Consider the following 23,233-nt stretch of genomic DNA (forward strand, 5'->3'; position numbering starts at 1 on the left):
TTCCTGAAAGGACTGGTCTGTCCAGAGTCCTGACCTGAACCTAATGGAACAACTTTGGGATGAATTAGAACTTTGACTTCGCTCCAGACCCCAGCATTCAACATCACAACCTTCTCTTGATTTGGCTCTCGAGGAAGAATGGGCTGCCATTCCTCCACAGGCATTCAGAAATCTCATTGAAAGTGATTATAACAGAGTTCAAGCAGTCATAAAAGGAAAGTCTGGCTACACCACATATTAATGTGCACAAACGGGTGTCCAGATACGTTTGATCAGGTAGTGTATGTTTCTTTGAGTAAAGCTGAATTTCAACATTTTCAGAAGTATGTTTCAAACTGAGAGTGCCTCATGATTTGAACAGTTCATTTTTCAGCTGAATGTTCCATTTATTTACATACTATAATAAATAAATTTGTTGAGAATTTTGGAAGGAAACTGAAAAATAACTAAAAATACTGATATAAAGTTGCAAGTTTAGCATCACACTCTTATTTTGGACACCAAAGAAAGTTCATTTAGCATTTTTATGCATCACAGTTTAATAAATCAGTAATGAAATAGAAGTGAAGGGAAAAAAAATGAGGCATCACTTTCACAAACATATTCACATTTTTAAAATGTCTTTCATTGTTAACAGTATGAACTTGTTCCTGAGAATTAGCAGCTTTCACTCAGTTAATACTAGGCAGAAATCCAATCTGCATTTGGACCACATGCCCTTGACTCTAGTGCAGAAAGGCATGCAGTATTCTTCTACATCCATTTTCAGTAAGCTACTACAAAAATAAAAATCACATTGCAGTAATCCAAACATTTTTAAGTTTAAACTGAAGAATTTCCTCATACCACATCCCTTCTATGCTGTTGGGGAGTTCCTGGATAAAAATTAAGCGAATTCATGTGTTATGTTGGTGATCATGCTAGTTTCTTACTCGGCAGCTTGTCATCTTCATATAATTCATGTAAATTTTGTCTTCTCTTTTATTAACATTTCTGATGCTAAGCAGTGTACTGATTCATTCCATTATGTATATTTGCTCAGTTTTATCCTATGGATCTAGACATATAAAATAAGATACTAAAATATTATTGCAGAGTGACATACCTCTCTTCCATTCCTGGTAAGGGGACCAGAAAACAAACTGGAAATCATTTACCACCTCTCTCTCTTCAACACCTCACCGCTCCTTTACAAACAATATATCTAGAATCCTTGCAATTATATGCAAGTAAACTTTACATATGTGCCTTGCCAGTGGATTTATACTTTGTGTCTTTTTCTTTTTTCCATGGAAAAATGAAGTTATTTCTGTGTAACAGCTCTTGTTGTTTTAATTGAATCTGAGATTTAACTTGTAAGTTTGTAAATCGCTGCTATAAGCCAAAGTGTCATACATTTGAATCACACTGAAACTGTGTCTCTGTTTACAGGACAGATATACTGTTGACAGTGAGTACAAACATTTGTTGTCATTGTTACACAAGAAAATCAGTGCATTGTCTGATGAGTTACTGAAGCCATACTACATGCGAGTAATGAATGGTAAGACTACCAATACCAAATCAGATGTTATTCTGTGTATGTATTCTCAAGTACCTGTCTCTTCATTATTACTTAACTTTAAGAATAATAAAGTAATTAAATCTTAACATGATGTGATGTTGCAGCTTTCCCGGCATTACAAATATGCTTTTCAGGTTTGCCACTGGATGACTTTGTGATAACTTTGAATCAGCTGCTTGATACCTTCATGTAGTTGTGGTGGTTACTGCTGTGAAATGCAACTGGTAATATTCATTTATTGGGGTCATGCAGTGACAAAAATAGAACTCATTGAGCTCCTTGTTGAAAACCACAGCACGACCTTCAGAATGTGCATCATGGGCAACAACTATGCTGCTACCTGCTTCTAAAAACTGAATTAAACCTTTGCAGCATGCTGTGTTGGGTATATTATTAGAGATTTTTATTTCTCACATTTTAATTTACTCGCAGCCAGCACTTAATTGACTCCCGTGTCCCTATTGAGGAAATTGTCTGCCATAAGGATATGTATGGCTTACTTAATAATATAATTAATTCAGCTTTTAGCCATAGCGATGTCCGACAGCATAGTCATTGCCCATGGGGAATTTGCATAATGCTTATCTTCGGTTCCTAGCTGGGGTCACAAGGAGTGCTCTTTTTGTTCAGCCGTAAGAGCTTTTCCACATATCTCATTTCTGCTCATGGCCCTGATAAATTTGGATGCTGCTACAGAAATATAATCACTTCTGTCAATAGCAAATACCAGAACTATATGAATATGTCAAACAGTCGCTTTGAACAAATATCATGGGTCTTTTACAATTTTTTCTTGTGACAACTCGAGAAATGTATTTGCAACTGTTAACCTGATGGTACAGCAAGAACTTTTCATATGTAGTTATGTTGGAGGTTTTTCCATTATTTGGGGTCCTGCATCTGCTACCAGTATAGTGATGTTAATTTTGATGTGAATTTGTTTGGCAGTTCATGGATTTATTAAAAATGTCAGGTCTGTTTGGTTAGTTATTTAAAAACAGTGCACAGTTATATATGGCTTAGCATTCCATAGGATAAGTATTTATATGACCGTCTGTGTTGATTTTGCAAGGAATATGGAACACACAGGTTCCAGATTGACAGGCACTTGAGACTTTGATAATTTTTTTTTTTTTTTAGGTGCACAGTATTTGGTAAAAATTATAAGCAGAATCTCAAGCCACACTATGGTTCTCATTCCAAATTAGGTTATTGATTTTTTTTCATGCTTCTGGAAATATCTACTTTTGGTCTTAAGGAAGTAGTAACGATCAACTTCCAGAAAATCTGATATGAAAACAATGCAGAACTCCCATAGTGCTAGCAAGTGTTCAAAGTGAGGGTGATGGCTTCAGTGGCAAAATACTGGAAACATAATCAGAACGGTCTCAGTTTGTTTCCCAGCTAGGATGCCTAATTTACACCTTGTGTGGTTTCCTCAGGTAGTGTTACAACAAAGTTTGTCCAGAGGTTTGCCATTACAGTCATTTGTTGCTGCATGCTGGGTAATTTCCATGATACTGACGCTGCATATACAAACTTGTTAATTTTAGTAATCATGATGTTGGATATCTTCACATTTGTTTCTGCTCAACAGTTTCATTTTATGCCTTTACTCTGAACAACAGTTGGTCAATATATTTCCCCTTCTATGTTAGAAGAGAAGTATCATCAACATACCTGAAGTCATTTATGTTCCATTCTCCAAGTTTCATTCCTTTGTCTGTCATATTGAAGCCTGTTCATCACCTGAGTGAGTACTGTATAGTATACAGCAATGTCATACCTAGTCATGTGCAGTGGAGGGCAGCTGTACCTGGTGTGAAGGAGCTCCATAATTTTGGAAGTATGACTATTATGTGTGGCCAATGAGATGTTTTCTGATTGTTCTATAGATGTATTTTTTTTAATGCTAGTTATTATCTCCCTTAATTTGATCTCCAAAAATAGCTGGATCTATGAACATATCACTAATCATTACAGACACTACATTGATACATAAAAGTAACCCTGAAATTATTTTCCACTGGACCATGTGGATTGTAATGCAACCATGAATGGTTATTAAGTGTGTTATTGATTCCATCCTGTTCAAAGGTGGCTTCAGCATGATTATTATTTATCCAGTGACAAAATTCAAGCCACAAAGCACAGTTTCTGATGTAAAGATGTTGCTTCCACTTAAGGTGAAGGAGGTACAAACTTCCTCTCCTTCTAAGTACTTCAATATCAAAAGGGTGTTAAACTGTACACTTCCCTTTACAAGTTTTCTGTACGTAATGCACATCATACATTTGGTTGCGAGTTATCAAGATATGTAGAAATTTTCTGCATGCTAGTTATAGGACTAACTTACACAATCGTAATAATATTCATACACATATTGTTACAAAGTCTTTTGTGATGGATTTCTTAAATGAAAAGTTCTTGGTTTACTTGCTACATCAGTCTCAGGTAAAGTACTGAGCGTTTGATGACTGCCTCCAAAATCTTCATCAGGGGCTAAGTTTTCTATGCTGTTTCTGTCTAGGTAGAAACACAGTTTATGATAACTTGAACTGACGGTAACATAGAGACTGACAGAACAAAACAAAAAACAGACAGTTCTGGAGATGAATCACAGTAGAGATCACGAAGTGAACTAACAACTATCACAAGTCCAGAGCATAGCTAAGTTATCTAAAGCATATACAACCATCCAAGGAGAAAAATCCAATTGCAAATGTAAATCAGCTAAGGTTGAAGCTCTGCAATTCAGTCATGTGTAACTAAGACTTAAGTGACTGGTGAGAGATTGGCTGCAATTGCTGGGCTGTGGTATATTGGTAAACACTCATCAGGGGGTGGTGCCACCTCACATGCTTGCCACCGCAGCCACACCCTCTGCAGCCGCAAGTAGCGTCTGTCACCTGGAACCTGAGTATCTCTGATGACAGGCTAGACAGGGAATCCAAATCACCCTCAGATAATAAATCCCTACCCACTTTAATCGGCATATAGGACTGAAAGTGGCCCAGCTTCTGCCAACTTTGCCATGGGAAGGGAGAGAGAAATGTACAAATGTCTGTCAAAGACACCTTCAGAGGGTCATTATCGTGTTTGGCTGGGATGGTAGATGGTGCCGTCTGTGAGAGTCCTGGCTGATCAACAGAGTCTAGGGAGGAGCTTAGGCCACCAAATTAAGTTGTCATCATTAGTTTGCACATCTGCATGTTGGAGATCCTGACCATCTGTTCAGTTTCTGAATTGAATATGGGATAGAAATGAATGGTGGTCAGGTGCTCACTGCCATTGTACTGACAAAAATCCTGAGGGACATTGTCAGAAGCTAAAGTGGAAGGGAACTCTGTATCACAGATATGACGCCCAGCGCATGGATGGTAGCTGCTGTTGTAATTTAGCCATCCGTGTGACATGTGGAAAGCTAGAGAGGGCATCAACAACAAGCAACTACATCACTCCCCCTAATGGACCAGCAAAATCAACATGTGCCCAATGCCAGCGCCAGTCAGGCTGTAGCCAAGGGTTGAACCTCTGCTTTGGGGCAGACTGGTTGTTGGTGTAGACATGGCACTTCCGTGCAGTGCATTCATTGATGGCATCAATCTCAGGCCAGTACACATGATGCCACACTATTTCCTTCATTTTGCACGTTCCCCAATGTGCAATGTGGAGGAGTTTGCACTATGCGTGGGCGGAGCATGAGAGGAACTACCACTTGGCATTCAGTATCATCCATACCCAACAAAATAACCCCATTGATAACATTAAGCATGTGCCATAAGGAAAAATATGTGCATCATTCCAGATCAGCATCCTTAGGCAAATGCTCTGGCCAACTCCCCCGTACAGCAGACACCACCTTGCAGAGAAACAGATCACAGACAATCACAGCTGCTACTTTGTACACCATAATTGGAAATCCATTGACGGTGTGTTACTGGTTTGTGTTTAAGACAAAACAAAGGGCCTCATGCCTATCAAATTCAGCATATGAGCCACATGTCAACCAGGAAAGTCCGTTCACGTTAGAGTGCTGCATGGTGGACCAATAATGGATCTCATAGGTAACCAACACCCCAATCTGAAGCATCAGCAGCAAGCGTCAAATGCATGCCATGATGGAATATAGCTAAAAGTTAAACAAGTTGCCAGCCTAAGGCACTATTTAAGTTGCATAAAAGCTTTCCAGAATGCCTCTGACCACACTGATTTAAAGTCTTCTTTACACAATTGAATGAGTAAATGGGAAATGTGGGTCACATTTGGAATAAAATTGGTGTAATAATTTACTGTGTCAAGGAATGACTGTAGTTCTTTGAGGTTCATAGGAGCCAGTAAGTCAGTGATTGTTGCCACATGATTCTGCATCAGAGTGAGCCCATCTTGACTTAATATATGACCCAAATACTTGACACTCAGCACAAAGAAACTACATTTGTCAAGCCAACAGCACAGCTCGTAGGCTTGGAGCCACTCAAGCAACATCCGTAGAATTCACAGGTGCTGCTCTCACATAGCCTTAGTAAGTAATAAAAGTCTAAATAATTAACACAGTTGGGGATACCATGGATGAGTTGCACAAAATTTCTTTGAAATATCACAGGAGCACTTGCGACCCCAAATGGCAACTAAAAACTGTTTTGTCTGATTATGTACAGGTAACTGAAAGTAGACATTGGCAAGATCTATCTTTGAAAAATATTGGCCCCACAGCCAATTTAGCCAACAATTCCTCCTGTCGAGGAAGTGGATACAAATTGACATTTGCTTGAGCATTAACGATAGACTTGAAGTCAACACAAATGCAAAGTGAGCCATTAGGTTTCTGAACCACGACCAAGGATGTAGCCCACTGGCTCAATGATACTTGTGGTAGAACACCCATACCTTGCAACATATCTAGTTCTGCTTTAACTTGCTCGCACATGGTGAAAGGCACCGGAAGAGCCCTACGGAACTTAGACACTACCCATTGCCTTAAGGAAATTTGGGCCTGGAACTCTGTTGCACAAACCAGTGTTGGTTCAAATGGCTGCTTAAATTGTACACACAACATACCAAGTTCCTTGAATGGGATCGCAGGTGAAATTAAATTAACCTGGTCTTGGATTTGAAAACACAAAATCGTAAAAGCATCTATGCCAAAAACATTAGTCATCATCCAAGAATTTACTATGAACAAGGTTAGTTGCTGAGCAATATTTTTATACTTAGCTTGGTCAACTGTCTGCCCCTGCAACAGGATTGACTGGGCATTGTATGTCACCACTTTGCACTTAGGAGATTACAGCTATGGAGAGCCAGTGCGCTGGTATGTGTCCTCATTAATCAGAAAAATGTTCACACTTCTGTCCAACTGGAAATCTGCATTGTCCAGTTACAACACAAGACATTGCATTTCACCTGTTGTTGCCACGGGCATCAACAGGATAACATGGAGCATGCTGACAGCAAAAGTTGACAATGCAAACCAGCTGAAGCAGACACTCATGAGGCGCTCCGATTTGCACCATGCAAAACAGTAGTAGGGCAGTAGGGCAGTAAAGTCAGTTGTGCTGCGGTCCACCATATGGACACGATTTGTAACTTCCTGGCAGATTAAAAGGGTGTGTGGCGGACCAAGACTCGAACTTGGGACCTTTGCCTTACGTGGGCAAGTGCTTTGGAAGTTTCATATCAGCGCACACTTCACTGCAAAGTGAAAATTTCATTCTAGCTTGAATGTTTTTGGTGTCTGCCAGTGAGAAGGAGGAGGAAAACATCAAATGAGCCTCTGCTCACTTGAGGACATGCCAGTGGCGGACAAAGAGCTTCCATTTGTTGCACATATGCTGACAATGAGGCTGAGGAATTGCTAACTTCTGCACTAACTATTGAACCTGTGTTGCTGGACTACTGGATAAATGGGTGCTCTGTAAATGAGATAATGACCTTGATTGGAAGTAATCAGGTGATCATAGAGCACATTGCAACTTAAATTACTAACAACATCAACACCTGAGGAATTGTGAAACTGAGCTTGTGCTGACACAGTTACTTCATGAGCTTTGGCAGTTTTTAACACATCACTCATGTTGGGATCAGAAACTTCTAAAGTTTTCACATGAACATCATGATCTAGAGTGAGATGTATAATAACATCATGGATTAAGGAGTCCGCATCCATTACAGGTAAAGTCACACTTGCATGCCAAGCGTTTTATGTCATCAGCTCGTGCTGCATAGGATTGTTTACATTGCTTAACACATTGGTTGAACTTGAACTTAGACATAATTACTTAAGTTTGGTGTCAGTAATAGTCAGTCAACAAAACCACGAACATGAGAAAAAGCCAAACTACTGAGATGAAATGATAATTAACCCCTTCAGTCCTGAATTATTTTAAAAATAAAAATAAAAGATTTGCACTTTATCATGTCTATGTGGACCTATTTATTGTATATTCGAGCAAAATTTCAATATGTCGTACTTTGTTTAAAAAATGAAATGTCCAATAAATTGGACATTGGGTCTCGGAGGTGTTGATAATGTGAAATAAGAAGTCAGTAGTTACAAATTATACAGCAATGTTTATTGAGCAAAATCTTTTCAAGGGTGTAATTCTTTTATAAAATACAGGAATCTATATGTTATATTAATATTTTTAACTACTGGTATTATGATTTACAGAACAGTTAATAAGTTGAACACTTACAGAGGACAGTTTTCATTACATTCATTTTGTATGAAAGGCCACAAAGCAATTTGCATCTTTTTTTAGGCAAAGGTGAACATCACATTTTGAACAGATTATTTTTGATTTCCCTTGACATGGTGTGTTTTTGCATCTACCTCCATCTTTGCGTTGATCTACCACTGGGAGGTGATTAACACCATCGTATTGTACATTTGATTGAGATCGTCTCTCTGCTCTGGATCTTTCCTGTTGAGTCTCTTTTCCAGGTTCTTCACTGCTTGGCCTATCTCTTCTCTTTGTGTTTGTCCCTGCTCTCACAAGACTTTCAGCTACACTCATTCGAAAATGCAGTAAGTCGAATACTTTGTTGTCTTGAATTTTTTTCACTGAACAGTGTTTTCGATATTCTAACCAGCTGTTGACCAAAGCAAAATCAACAGCATGCATCAGCATTCTTAGAGCACATTTTCTGGATGTAATAAAGATTCTGTACAGTCCAATCAGCTGATCAAACAAGTCTACTCCACCCATTGATTCATTGTACAATTTAACAACTTCAGGGCGCTTGATTTCTAACGTATGATCTTGAGGTTTTGACTCCTCATTCAACAGTGTCTTCTTTACCTATTCCAACAAAATTTGAACCCAGTACCACAGTTCTGTTATCAAGCCACTTTGCCAGGACTACGTTATTGTCTCTACTGACAATCTGGTCAGAAAATCCTCTCTTCTTCTTTCTGATATCTTAGTCATTCATCAACGTAGGAGAAGAAAACCTGTTTACACTAACTATTCCAGCAGTAAAAATTTTTCTTTGCTTATATACTTGAAGAAGACGATAAGAAGAGGAGTAATTGTCAAAATATAGCTTGTGTCCTTCACTTTTTATTCTGTCACACAAATCGAGAACAACAGACGCACCTAAACTGAATAGTTTCTTGTTCTGTTCATCAAGCTCAGTCGCACTACCCTGATATATTAGGAAGCCATAAGCAACACCAGATCTTCCAGCCAAAACAAATATTTTAACGGATTGCCTTTCACATACTGCTTGATTGAAAGCTGACCTTTGAATGGAACCATCTGTTCATCAATACATAAATATTCTTCATGGGAGAGCTCTAAACATCTTTCTCTGAAAACATTGTACAAAGGTTGAACTTTATACAATTTTCCACTTGAGTTTGCAGGGCGTTCCAAATTGTTGACAGTATGCAGAGCATTTCACAACTGGAAAAACCTATCTCTAGTCATAGAATCGAAGAATAAGTGTATTCCAACAAACTTGTCACAGTAAAATCTCACTCGAGGAAATTTCAAGTTTCCTATTGCTATATGCAGGCCAATGAGTGCTTTTATTTCATCTGGGTTAGTTGGTTTGAAATTTGTATAACCAGACTGTAATGCATATATATTTGTGTTTCTCAAAAACATTTCCCATTCTTGCTCAGTTACATATTTTTTTAAAGTAACAGACAGGTTCTTCTTCAATTTCTTGATCAATATAGCACTGATTCTCAAAATGAATAGGAGAAGGTGACCAAGGGTAAGGTCTATACTTTATTTCTTCTTTCCTAGTGTGATAGTCATATTCTGGATCACTATTACATACAGTCCCTGCAGGTGCAGATAGCTCATGTGGCTCTTCTTCACCTTCTAGGCCATTATGAACTGATGCTACCTCCACTGCATCTTCTGTGAATTCAAATTGTGTCACCAACAAATCATCTTTCACTGTCATTTTCTCACTTCCTATCATTGGAGTTGTGGAAACAGCACCTGGAATATATTCAAGATGGTCTTTGTCATTGGAAATATTGATTTCGATATCAGAAAGATCTCATGCTGTTAAGAGGTCCAGGATCTCCTTGATGTGGTCTGTATTTGTTGTGTCATATACCTTCCTGTGATCTACAAACAAAAACCGAGTTTTAGCAAACTATCATGTATGCTACAGATGAAAATGTCATAAAATACAAAGCTAATCACTGGATACCACATCATCATCATCATCATCATTTAAGACTGATTATGCCTTTCAACGTTCAGTCTGGAGTATAGCCCTCTTATAAAATTCCTCCATGATCCCCTATTCAGTGCTAACATTGGTGCCTCTTCTGATGTTAAAACTATTACTTCAAAATCATTCTTAACCGAATCCAGGTACCTTCTCCTTGGTCTGCCCCGACTCCTCCTACCCTCTACTGCTGAACCCATGAGTCTCTTGCGTGTAACATTACCCCACCATCTAAGCCTGTTCGCCCTGACTGCTACATCTATAGAGTTCATTCCCAGTTTTTCTTTGATTTCCTCATTGTGGACACCCTCCTGCCATTGTTCCCATCTACTAGTATCTGCAATCATCCTAGCTACTTTCATATCCGTAACCTCAACCTTGTTGATAAGGTAACCTGAATCCACCCAGCTTTCGCTCCCATACAACAAAGTTGGTTGAAAGATTGAACGGTGTACAGATAACTTAGCCTTGGTACTGACTTCCTTCTTGCAGAAGAGAGTAGATCGTAGCTGAGCGCTCACTGCATTAGCTTTGCTACACCTCGCTTTCAGTTCTTTCACTATGTTGCCATCCTGTGAGAATATGCATCCTAAGTAATTGCTTGCAAAAGTTTGCCTCCTATTCCATAATCTCGTAGAACAGACAATAACTTCCTCCTAGGAACCCTGTCATATGCCTTTTCTAGATCTATAAAGCATAGATACAGTTCCCTGTTCCACTCATAACACTTCTCCATTATTTGCCGTAAGCTAAAGATCTGGTCCTGACAACCTCTAAGAGGCCTAAACCCACACTGATTTTCATCCAATTGGTCCTCAACTAATACTCGCACTTTCCTTTCAACAATACCTGAGAAGATTTTACCCACAACACTGATTAAAGAGATACCTCTGTAGTTGTTACAATCTTTTCTGTTTCCATGTTTAAAGATTGGTGTGATTACTGCTTTTGTCCAGTCTGATGGAGCCTGTCCCAACTCCCAGGCCATTCCAGTTATCCTGTGTAGCCATTTTAAGACCTGACATTCCACCGTATTTGATGAGTTCTGACTTAATTTCATCCACCCCAGCTGCTTTATTGCACTGCAATCTATTGACCATTTTCTTCACTTCCTCAAACATGATCCTATTTCCATCATCATTCCTATCCCATTCTACCTCGAAATCTGAAACATTGCTGATCGTATTTTCACCTACATTGAGCAACTCTTCAAAATATTCCCTCCATCTGTCCAAAGCATCCACAGGATTCACCAACAGTTTTCCTGACCTGTCCAAAATACTTGTCATTTCCTTCTTACCTCCCTTTCGAGGACTGCTAATTACACTCCAGAATGGTTTTCCAGCAGCTTGACCCATAGTCTCCAACCTGTTTCCAAAGTCTTCCCAAGATTTCTTCTTGGATGCTGCAATTATCTGTTTGGCTTTGTTTCTTTCTTCAACATAACTTTCTCTGTCTACCTGAGTTCTAGTATGTAGCCATTTTTGATACGCCTTCTTTTTCCTTTTACAGGCTGCCTTGACTGTGTCATTCCACCAAGCTGTTTGCTTCATCCTACTTTTACACACTACTGTTCCAAGAAATTCTTTAGCCACTTCTAGTACTGTGTCCCTGTACCTTGTCCATTTCTTTTACAATGACTGTAATTTACTACATTCAACTAACTTGTACCTTTCTGAGATCGCTGCTATGTACTTGTGCCTGATTTCCTTATCCTGAAGTTTCTCCACTCTTATCCTCCTACATATGGACCTGACCTCCTGCACTTTCGGCCTCACAATCCCAATTTCACTGCAGATTAAATAATGATCAGTGTCATCAAAGAATCCCCTGAATACACATGTGTCCCTCACAGCCTTCCTGAATTCATGATCTGTTATTATATAGTCACTGACAGATCTGGTTCCCCTGCCTTCCCAAGTATACCGGTGAATGTTCTTATGTTTAAAAAAAAGGAGTTTGTGATTACTAAGCCCATACCGGCACAGAAATCCAAGAGTTGTTTCGCGTTCCTGTTGGCCTCCATATCCTCTCCAAATTTACCCATAACCTTTTCATACCCTTCTGTTCGATTTCCAATCCTGGCATTAAAATCACCCATGAGCAGAACACTGTTCTTGTCCTTTACTCTAACAACTACATCACTGAGTGCCTCATAAAAACTATCCATCTTATCTTGATTTTTCCCTTCACAATGCGAATATACTGACACAATTCTAATTTTCTTGCTAGACACTGTCAAATCTATCCACATCAGTCGTTCATTTATATACCTTACTGCAACTACGCTGGGTTCCATTTCTTTCCTGATGTAAAGCCCTACAGCCCATTTTGCTATTCCTGCTTTGACTCCTGAGAGGTAGACCTTGTATTCTCCCACTTCCTCTTCTTTCTCACCCCTTACCCGAATGTCACTAACAGCTAAAACGTCCAGCCCCATCTTACTTGCAGCCTCTGCCAGCTCTACCTTCTTCCCAGAGTAGCCCCCATTGATATTAATAGCTCCCCATTTCATTACCATTTGTTTGCCAAGTCGTATCTTAGGAGTCCCTGGTTTGTCAGTTAGAGGTGGGACTCCGTCACCTCCAAAGGTCTAAGGCATTTTGCTCTGATTGTTGCCAGCATCATATTTAAAGTATCGGGGAAGCAGGTTGCTAGCCTTACTTGCCTCGAGTCCCATTGAGTTTTACACCTAACGGTTGAGGGACTAACCGGTGGATTTGGTAGTCTTTGCTGTATGAGCACAAAGGTGACCACGACTCAGAATATGTCCATATGTCCGAGATGCCCTGCCTTATTCCAAAGTAACCGATATCCTGGCTGTCGGGACCACTTACTTGGGCCCTCATATGTTGCCCGTGGTTCATGAACTGGATACAACAGATAAAATAATTTATTAGCTAATATATTATGCTATGAATTCAAAGAGAAATGCAACATTAATTGAAAGAACATTATAAGACAGTAGTAGATTGAAAACAAGCATAATATCAATGCCTTCACTGCAGCTTATTGGGAAAAAAAATATTACTGCCGAATCTTGATGTCCAGAATTTTGGAAGATGTAATTTAGTGTCGTAATAGCTCAATTATGTTCATAATTTTACATCTCTTACGTTAAATGCAATCTCTACAGAGTCTTAATCACAAATTTTATTTTCCTTAGACATGATGTGTTTCTCTATAAATGTGTCATGTCAAAGGAAAACAAAATTAAAACTTTGATAAGTTTTTTGTATTTATCATTGAATGCTGAACAAACTATTGTTGTATACCTCTGGAAGGAATTTTTATATTACACCATCAAGAACATGACATGTGTCTTTCATGGAAACAATTCAGACTAAAACATGTCTATTTTAATCTTTTTTCCCCAAAATGCTTGTTTCCATCAGGGACAGGATGTGTTTCTGGAGTTAGTGCACTCAAAAGAAAGGCTATTATTAGCCAGTATATTCAGGTACAGGGACACAGCAAACAGACAGACCCATTGGGAACCCATTCTGACCTTGAGCTGATTGTTGCCAGTAATGATTAGCAGTCTGTCCAGCACCTGGGGTGTTACCCAGTAGGAGACTAGTAGCTATACAAGGTGATTCCATAATGATGTCACAAACTTTCAGGGATGATGGAGATGGTTAAATGTGCCAATTTGAGGTAAGATACTGAGTCGAAAGTTATAAGCAAAAAACATTCTGGTACCTCTGACAGTGTACCTCTTCTCCTGCAAGCTCTTTGCTTTTCATTTTTTGGAAGGAGGTAATATGTACAAAAAAAGTCCAATAAATGTAGGCTCTAAAGCGTGTATGGAAACTTAGGAGCTATGAGAACTTGTTCATCTGTGCCACTATGAAAACACATCTCTTCTGCTGAACAAGTGCTGATAGCTGGAAGGTATTCATTTTAGAGCCTATATTTACTGGACATTATTCTTTGGTTTGGTTCATACTACCCCTACCAAAATATAGCAAAGCAAAGAGCTTGCAGTAGAAGTAGTCCACTGTCAGAGGTAACAGAACAATATTCGGTTATAACTTTCGACCAGGTCATTTCCAGACTAGGGCCCCTTATCTCAAATTGAAAACCCTTCTTCATTATCTCTGAAAGCTTGTAACATGATCAAGGAATCATATTATCTGTGTATGTGTGTCACACCTGACTGCACATATGTCAGTTCCCCACATGTTAATGAGAGAGGTTTTTTTGTTTATTTTTTTTATGCTTTAAGAAAGGATATATCATCACTACTCAATGGAGAAAAATATTGTTTAGGTATTTGTTGTCAGAACATAAACAGAAGGAAGCTAACAGGCTCACAAATTAGAGCTCATTGCTGAACTCTAATTTAGAATGCCATTGTTAGTGGAAACAGGCACACAGAAACTGGAGAAAAGAGAAGGTGAAGGTTCTGGAGGAAAGCAAAATTAATCCATCTACAGATCAATAGTAGCAGAAAAGGGAAAACGTGTGGCAAGAGTCTAAAGGTCAATATGTTTTGTTGCTTTTTCTGTAAAATTAATTATTATATTGTGAACAGTATTCTGTACCGCTCACCAGAGTAATGAAGTTTATGGAAATCCCAATGTTTCAGTCAATACTTATTTCCTTCAATAATTTCCTTATTCCTCCTCTTCCTCTTCTTGTCTCAGTACTGAAACTCATATGATGAAGTTGCTGAACTCATTAGCAACAGAGGTATTTATTGAAGCAGCTGTGGGCGCCCTGTCCTTGTCAGCATTAAATTTTGCTCTTAAAAGATTCTGCTTGTTGTATTTGTTGTAGAGATTAATGAAATACACAATTGACTAGCTAACCATTAAATCATAGTCTAGGTCATCTACTTAGCACAACTATATTTCTGCTTACTTACAATGGGGCACCTAAAAGAAACTGAACATTTTTAAAGCACACATCTTTAATCCCCGTAGTACTCTCCACTTGCATTAATACACTTTTGTAATCTTTTATTCTATTTTTCAAAACATTATTTACCGAGCGAGGTGGCGCAGTGGTTAGCACACTGGACTTGGATTCAGGAGGATGACGGTTCAATCCCGTCTCCGGCCATCCTGATTTAGGTTTTCCGTGATTTCCCTAAATCGTTTCAGGCAAATGCCGGGATGGTTCCTTTGAAAGGGCACGGCCGATTTCCTTCCCAATCCTTCCCTAACCCAAGCTTGCACTCCGTCTCTAATGACCTCATTGTCGACGAGACATTAAACACTAACCACCACCACCACCAAAACATTATTTACATTCAACTTTTGTGATGCATTACATCATCTCTGTTGTTTTTTTTGTCACCTCAGCAGCATTAGCAAAATGCTTTCCATTCATGTCTCTTTTAACATGACAAGCTTTCTTGGAGTGAGGCAAATTTGAAGTCCTCCACTTATTTGATTGTTGCTTTGATTCAGGATCGTAAGCATAGCATCAAGTTTTGTCACCTGTGATAAGTTTTGAAAAAAAGTTTGGATCATTTTGGGACTCTTCTTTCAAAGCGCAGCATACTCCAATGCAACCTTGCTTTTGTTCAGCAGTCAGCAGTCATTGCACGAATTTGGCAGCCACCCTTTTCATTGCTAAATCTTCTGCCACAGTTCACTGCACTGAGCTCAAAGTCACTCCCAACAGCTCCAGAATTTTCTCAGTGGTCTGCCATTGATCTGTGTTGAGGATTGCATGAATGTTTTCAACATTTTCATGTGTTCAAGCTGTAGAAGGACAACCACAACAAGATTTGTCATCAGTTGACATTTCACCATTTTTGAAATGGGAAAACCACTTGCACATTTGAGCTTTCCCCTTAGCATCATCCTTATACGCTGTTTTTAACATTTCAAGAATTTCTGTTCCACTTTCTCTGAGCAGAATTTCACTGCTGCATGCTTGTCACAAAAATCAGCCATTACACGAACGACAATCATAGAAAACATTTGTCATTGTAAACTCTGCCAAAACTAGTCCTGGCCTTCTCCAGTGACAGCACTAGGTTTACTGACTCTGGAATGTTTGCGCTATGTGCTCCTAGCAGCCAAATGTAGCACTACAAAAACTCTGTCCACCAAAAAATCAGTTTGTTTTCTTTTAGGTGTGAGCTAACATAAATAATTGTATTAATTCTATCAGTTATCTAGTTGTTGCCATTTGTAATTACTATACACAGTTACCACAATTTGGTTTTTACCAGACAGCTAGAAACTTGAAAGAATATGTGCTGTTTTACAATGACGCTGATCTTTAATATCTTTAATAATTTCATGTCATGCATAAGATTATACTGTATCTTTGATGAATATAGAATGTATGCATCCTATTACACTCCTGGAAATTGAAATAAGAACACCGTGAATTCATTGTCCCAGGAAGGGGAAACTTTATTGACACATTCCTGGGGTCAGATACATCACATGATCACACTGACAGAACCACAGGCACATAGACACAGGCAACAGAGCATGCACAATGTCGGCACTAGTACAGTGTATATCCACCTTTCGCAGCAATGCAGGCTGCTATTCTCCCATGGAGACGATCGTAGAGATGCTGGATGTAGTCCTGAGGAACGGCTTGCCATGCCATTTCCACCTGGCGCCTCAGTTGGACCAGCGTTCGTGCTGGACGTGCAGACCGCTTGAGACGACGCTTCATCCAGTCCCAAACATGCTCAATGGGGGACAGATCCGGAGGTCTTACTGGCCAGGGTAGTTGACTTACACCTTCTAGAGCACATTGGGTGGCACGGGATACATGCGGACGTGCATTGTCCTGTTGGAACAGCAAGTTCCCTTGCCGGTCTAGGAAAGGTAGAACGATGGGTTCGATGACAGTTTGGATGTATCGTGCACTATTCAGTGTCCCCTCGACGATCACCAGAGGTGTACGGCCAGTGTAGGAGATCGCTCCCCACACCATGATGCCGGGTGTTGGCCCTGTGTGCCTCAGTCGTATGCAGTCCTGATTGTGGCGCTCACCTGCACGGCGCCAAACATGCATACAACCATCATTGGCACCAAGGCAGAAGCGACTCTCATCACTGAAGACGACACGTCTCCATTCGTCCCTCCATTCACGCCTGTCGCGACACCACTGGAGGCGGGCCGCACGATGTTGGGGCGTGAGTGGAAGACGGCCTAACGGTGTGCGGGACCATAGCCCAGCTTCATGGAGACGGTTGCAAATGGTCCTCTCCGATACCCCAGGAGCAACAGTGTCCCTAATTTGCTGGGAAGTGGCGGTGCGGTCCCCTACAGCACTGCGTAGGATCCTACGGTCTTGGCGTGCATCCGTGCGTCACTGCGGTCCGGTCCCAGGTCGACGGGCATGTGCACCTTCCGCCGACCACTGGCGACAACATCGATGTACTGTGGAGACCTCACACCCCACGTGTTGAGCAATTCGGCGGTACGTCCACCCGGCCTCCCGCATGCCCACTATACGCCCTCGCTCAAAGTCCGTCAACTGCACATACGGTTCACTTCCACGGTGTCGCGGCATGCTACCAGTGTTAAAGACTGCGATGGAGCTCCGTATGCCACGTCAAACTGGCTGACACTGACGGCGCTGGTGCACAAATGCTGCGCAGCTAGCGCCATTCGACGGCCAACACCGCGGTTCCTGGTGTGTCCGCTGTGCCGTGCGTGTGATCATTGCTTGTACAGCCCTGTCGCAGTGTCCGGAGCAAGTATGGTGGGTCTGACACACCGGTGTCAATGTGTTCTTTTTTTTCCATTTCCAGGAGTGTATTTTCATTTCTCAATGTGTGAAATATTTTGATATTTAATTTCTGTTTCAGAAATTTTAACGTACTTGGCCCAGACATATCCCTTGGAATCTCTATGCCAAATGTTACCTGCTGGAACAGAGTCTCAGTATGCTAGTTTTATCCACATGGGCCAACAAGTAACACATGCCAATCACATCAGATCACTTATAATGATTACTGGCCGACAGCTGTTAGGAACTCTGAAGTTATGAACTTTTATGTACCTTCCAGCGTTTTCTTTCCCACTATTGTATTTATTATTTAAGTTTGCAATATGATATTTACATTTCAGGTATTTAACTGAAAATACAGTCTAGTGGCAGCTCTAGTGCATTATAAGGCTGTGAAATTATGCCTGTATTAGTTGTAAAACAGTGTATGAATATGTTTATAAACAGTTTACAATCATTATAGCAATTGTGGCATTATATTGGACTGCCACATCTATAAAACATAATATATAAGCCAAGGACCTTCCACCATTGTGTTCCTTTTTTATTCTATTGACTTCAAGATTTTGCACCACTATTAGCATTTTAAAAGCAACATATCACTTTTTGGTATTTCTTAAAAATTTTACAGTACTCAAAAGTTATTACATGTATGGTAAATGAACTGTAACTGGTAGAATTATATTTTATAAAGAAGCCCACTGTGAGCTCATACATAGCAGGAGCTATTCTTGATCACTTGATAACATAAAGCCATTTTCAAATCCAAAGAGCTTTTTAAGCAGTATGTAGAGTGCAGCAATCACAGAAAATGCCTTTGGGGACATGAGCTACAGTTTGCTATTATTATTATTGTTAAGTTTCTTGCCTTAGAAAAAAATTGAGGATGCCTGTGAAATAATTTACAGATGTCTAAAACAAAGTAGTGAGTGATACTTTTTCTGTTGTTAAATTAGGTGATGAGAAATGTGGTAGTTAGTGTTATAAATAAGTACGATGATTAGTGAGCATCATGTACTCTGATGGGTGGTGAAAGTGAATATAAAACACACTGAATTCAGCGTCATATTATACCATCCACATCTGAACTAGACAGCAAAAGACTTCCATAGAAAATAGTTGCACAATGCACAATTGCTGTCAGTGAATAACTTCTGAGCCATAAAAAACAGTAATAAATTGTACAATACTGGAAAGTAGCTTGTTTCTCTCTCTCTCTCTCTCTCTCTCTCTCTCTCTCTCTCTCTCTCTCTCTGTCTCTCTCTGTCTCTCTCTCTCTCAGACTTAATACAGTTGTGGTGCCACTGGTAAGTACAATTATGCACTTGTGTTTCTAAGTAATTAATGTTCTTTGCAGTAGAAATATATCAGTGTGGAATTCATTGAAATATAGAGTGAGAATAACAGAAGTGAAAAATAGGACAGTGTGTTTTAATTTACAGTATTGGTAAATAGCCTGGTAACAATTGTACAGTATACTAAGGATAAATCTCAAAAAATTTAACGATAGCTTTTATTAAGATGAAAGCCTTTCTTTTTAATGCCGAGAGAGAGAGATTAAACTCATCATTTCATTTAACAAATGTCAGGGCTTTAGGAATGTTTGTTAATGCAAATTTGTAACATTTGTGACTTTTTTATAGAAGCAAAATGCATTAAAATCATCAAAATTGCAGTTAAATATCGAAATCATACAAAGCTTTGCTTCTTTAGCAGTGGAAGGAAGTCCCACAATCAAAAGATAATATGACATTTTTCACAAACTGTGAAAGTTGATCACCATCTACTAACACAAAATGCAGAAAGAAAGAAAAAGGCAGACGCTGTTACTATTACTTGAACAAATACATCATGGAAGTGTTTTGAGTGCAACTCATTCACTACAGTATGAGAAACAATCCCATTTATAATTTATAATTACATATGTAATTATTAAAATGAGAAACACCGCCTATCAATCCTACAAATAATGTGACACTTGAAGCATTAAGTCAAAGGATTAAAAAATAAAGAACTTTTCTCCCTCTCTCTCTCTCTCTCTCTCTCTCTCTCTCTCTCTCTCTCTCTCAATATTGATTATGTTAACACATATCTCATAAATTCCAGCAATGAAACATGAACACCATTATGTTTCCCTCATTCCCAGTAAATCATATACTTGGGTTGTTTGGGCATTGAAGTATATCTTGAGTGTTGATTTTAGACCAATGTGAGAGGTACATAACTGTGTACCATTCAAAGTAGCTTGGAATCAGCACCCAAAATATGTTTCAATGTAGTCAGACTGACAAGATAGATTTAATGATTTACTGGAAATTAGAGAAACATAAGGCTGCTGAAGTTTCATCTAATCTATCTAACTTATTGCTATCTGTTAAAATGTTCTCAACATTTAAAGACTACAGTGGATATAATTTTTAATATGATGCCACTTAAATATGCAGTACATTTGTTTGCATCTGAGGTTTCCCTTTCGAGTAACTTGTCACTTTAGTTGGCACCTAAAGTTGTGTGCCCTCATAGTCACTTGTATTATTGGTCTTTAAGATGTTCCTAAAACATAGCTACTCATTGAAAAAATAAAGTTATCATAATAAAAAAAATTGCCCTTTCTTCCTTTGTCACACGATTTGAATTCTTATCTATTTTTTTCAGTTACCAGAAACTGTAATCTGTGTTGGGAGGGATTTTTGAAACTAAACTTTCATGGAAAATTAAAATTGTAATCTGAATTAGTAAATTAAACCAGGTTGCTAACATCCAATTGCAATAAGCCCAACTGAATCAACAAACTAATGACATTACCACTTACCAAAAATCCATCAGTGCCAGAAGTCTTGCACACAAGTGAACTTAAAGGCTAATTTTTATATCTGCTTCCAGTACATGTGTCTCTTTGCACAGCAATGCTTCATGAAGAGTGCCATAGCTGATGTTCTATTTTATAATAGTTGATGGCTGGTTTCTCCGTGATGATGTCTTCTTTTATTGTTTTTTGCATTTTCTTTCATTGGATGATGTCGCTTCTCAAAGTGTTTTAAGCAGTTATTATTAACTGAATTGGAAGAGTGTGATAGTGGTGCTCATTGTGGTTAATTATGTTTGGAAAACCCAAAGAATATTTAAGATGAACTTTAAAGAAATGGGGAAGCTGTTAAAAACAATTTTAGCTGAAATGTACAGAAAAAGTTGTGTATGGTGATTCTTCTCCTTCCTGTTTTTGTTTGAGTAAGTGACAGCCTCTGCAGAGTAGCTGTTTTGAATGCTGCACTGTTTACACAAACTAATTGAAAGATGGTCTTAAGAATCTATTGTGAAGATTGGTACTGTTTCTCAGAATTAGAATTTAAAATGATGAGAAAAATGGAATGAACTTGCCCATTACTTCTAGAGCAATATTCCATTGAAATATGCATCTCAAAAACAAAAATAATTTTTAATGTTGAAGGTTTTGATGTTGGTGTAATGTATATTCATAAAAATTATGAGAAAATTCATACTTTTGCAGTTTGTGAGCTTCTCTCCACTGCTAAATTTAAAGTAAAACAAGCATCTTCTGGAGATGAGATATACATCGGTACATTAACTGGAATTAACTGAACATACAATGATAACAACAGAAATCCTTAGCACAGAAAGCTTTTGTTTGCATTTTGTGCGGCCTCATACTTTTTGTAGTTACGGGTATATCAGTAACAGTGCTATATAAATGAATCATGATTGGTAAGCAGTGATCTTAAATGCAGGTTGTAATTACAGAGCAAAGTCTTCCTGCTGGCTAAGAAGAAAATTAAGTTTTTGACATCATAACAGTGAATTGCTCCTCTTTATAACCTGAGAGTATTTTTGATGTGATGTGACTGCATAGTAAACTTTCCTAAGTTTTATGGAAATGATATATGATGAATGTCTGCCATTTTCCATGATATGCCAGTAGTTAGTTAATGTGTTCAGTAACAGTTCTCTTTAACTGTTAAAAGCCTTTCAGTCTAGTGCCTTTACCAGAGTTTTAACTATACTGTACAAAATATTTCTGTTCATTGCACTTCAGATTCTGTCTTTTATTTATGATGTAAAGTCTGTAGTAATATACATGTGTTTCATTTGAGGTTGTTAATTTAGTGGTTTACAAGGGCTAAAGTTTGAAATAAGGAATCTATGTCAATAATTTGGGTTCAGACCATAAATGAGAAAAGTTATAATTTTGTTATAGTTTGTTCTTGTGCACCAACTCTGAAGTATGTAGAACTGTGTTAGTTTACTGTAAATTATATCACTGTACATCTTGTACTGTGCATATCTCATGTTATAGTATTTGTTTCATTTGTGTACTAGTCTTCCACGTTAAATAAAATAATTTATTAATATAGGTTATATTGATTCCAACTCCTTAAACCTCACTTTCATTTGCATATTATTTTGGTGTGTGGCAGTGCTCTTTACATCTGCATTTACAGACATATCTTTCAAAGGTGTGTCATATGTCTGATTCCTCAAAGTGTCTGTTCTCTTCTGTGATCTTGGAAATTGTCATGCTATACATAGGTCACAAAATATGAGTCATGTGGTAAGAATATATGATCGTCGCAAGTAAATGTGATGAATAGTGACAGCAGGCAGATGCTGCATGGACCTCTCGCAGAAATGAAATAAACAAAGGAGTTCAAGAGTTAAAATTTCTGAAACGAAATGCAAGAGTCACAACTTGGGACCTGCATAGAACAAAGAGGAGGTACGTACGTCTGAGGGTCCCTGCCTTACATCTCACTGTTGCAAATGGATGTTACACCATGACACTGACAGAAATTTGAATCCACCAAACAGGCACATCAATGACTGGACAGACAGTTCACAATTTTGTGGAAAAGAAAAGAAAAAAAGAAGAGAGAGGAAAAAAGGGGGAGGCAGAGAGAGACTTTATCATAGATCTCCCCCTTCGCAGTACACATAACCATAACATCATTTTTAGTCAAATGCACTTGATGTTGCTTATCTTGAGCTTGGACCATTAGCTGTTTCTATTTTGCTTCTTTTTTCACAGTTCAGTACACCTTCTTCCTCTTTTTATGCTTGATCTGTGTTACGTTCTTGATGGGCTTTCCACTGGACAATGTCACCACGAAATCTGAGGAGGTTGTGATGGGGAGTTTCCCTTGTTAGGTCAATTCAAATGGTCAATGTACCTGCCGCTGCTTTGTTTTGTTTTTAGAAATTATTACTTTGCATCTTTGATGATAGGGTTTGAAATTGAAGTTC

The 23,233-nt window shown here is 38.7% G+C and overlaps 1 protein-coding gene across 5 annotated transcripts in view; it reads left to right on the forward strand.

Moving 5' to 3' along the window:
- The window catches only part of LOC126297483 (Hermansky-Pudlak syndrome 3 protein homolog), a 163,594-nt gene extending 141,248 nt beyond the window's left edge, over positions 1-22,346 (forward strand). For all 5 annotated transcript variants that reach the window (XM_049988359.1, XM_049988361.1, XM_049988362.1 and 2 more), the window contains 2 exons: positions 1,432-1,543; positions 18,057-22,346. In XM_049988359.1, the coding sequence (XP_049844316.1) occupies positions 1,432-1,543; positions 18,057-18,238 (294 nt within the window). In that variant the 3' untranslated portion in view covers positions 18,239-22,346. The remainder of the gene's footprint in view (positions 1-1,431; positions 1,544-18,056) is intronic.
- The last annotated feature ends 887 nt before the right edge of the window (positions 22,347-23,233 follow it).

The sequence above is a fragment of the Schistocerca gregaria genome, chromosome X (assembly GCF_023897955.1).
Source record: "Schistocerca gregaria isolate iqSchGreg1 chromosome X, iqSchGreg1.2, whole genome shotgun sequence".
In the NCBI taxonomy this organism is placed as follows: domain Eukaryota; kingdom Metazoa; phylum Arthropoda; class Insecta; order Orthoptera; family Acrididae; genus Schistocerca; species Schistocerca gregaria.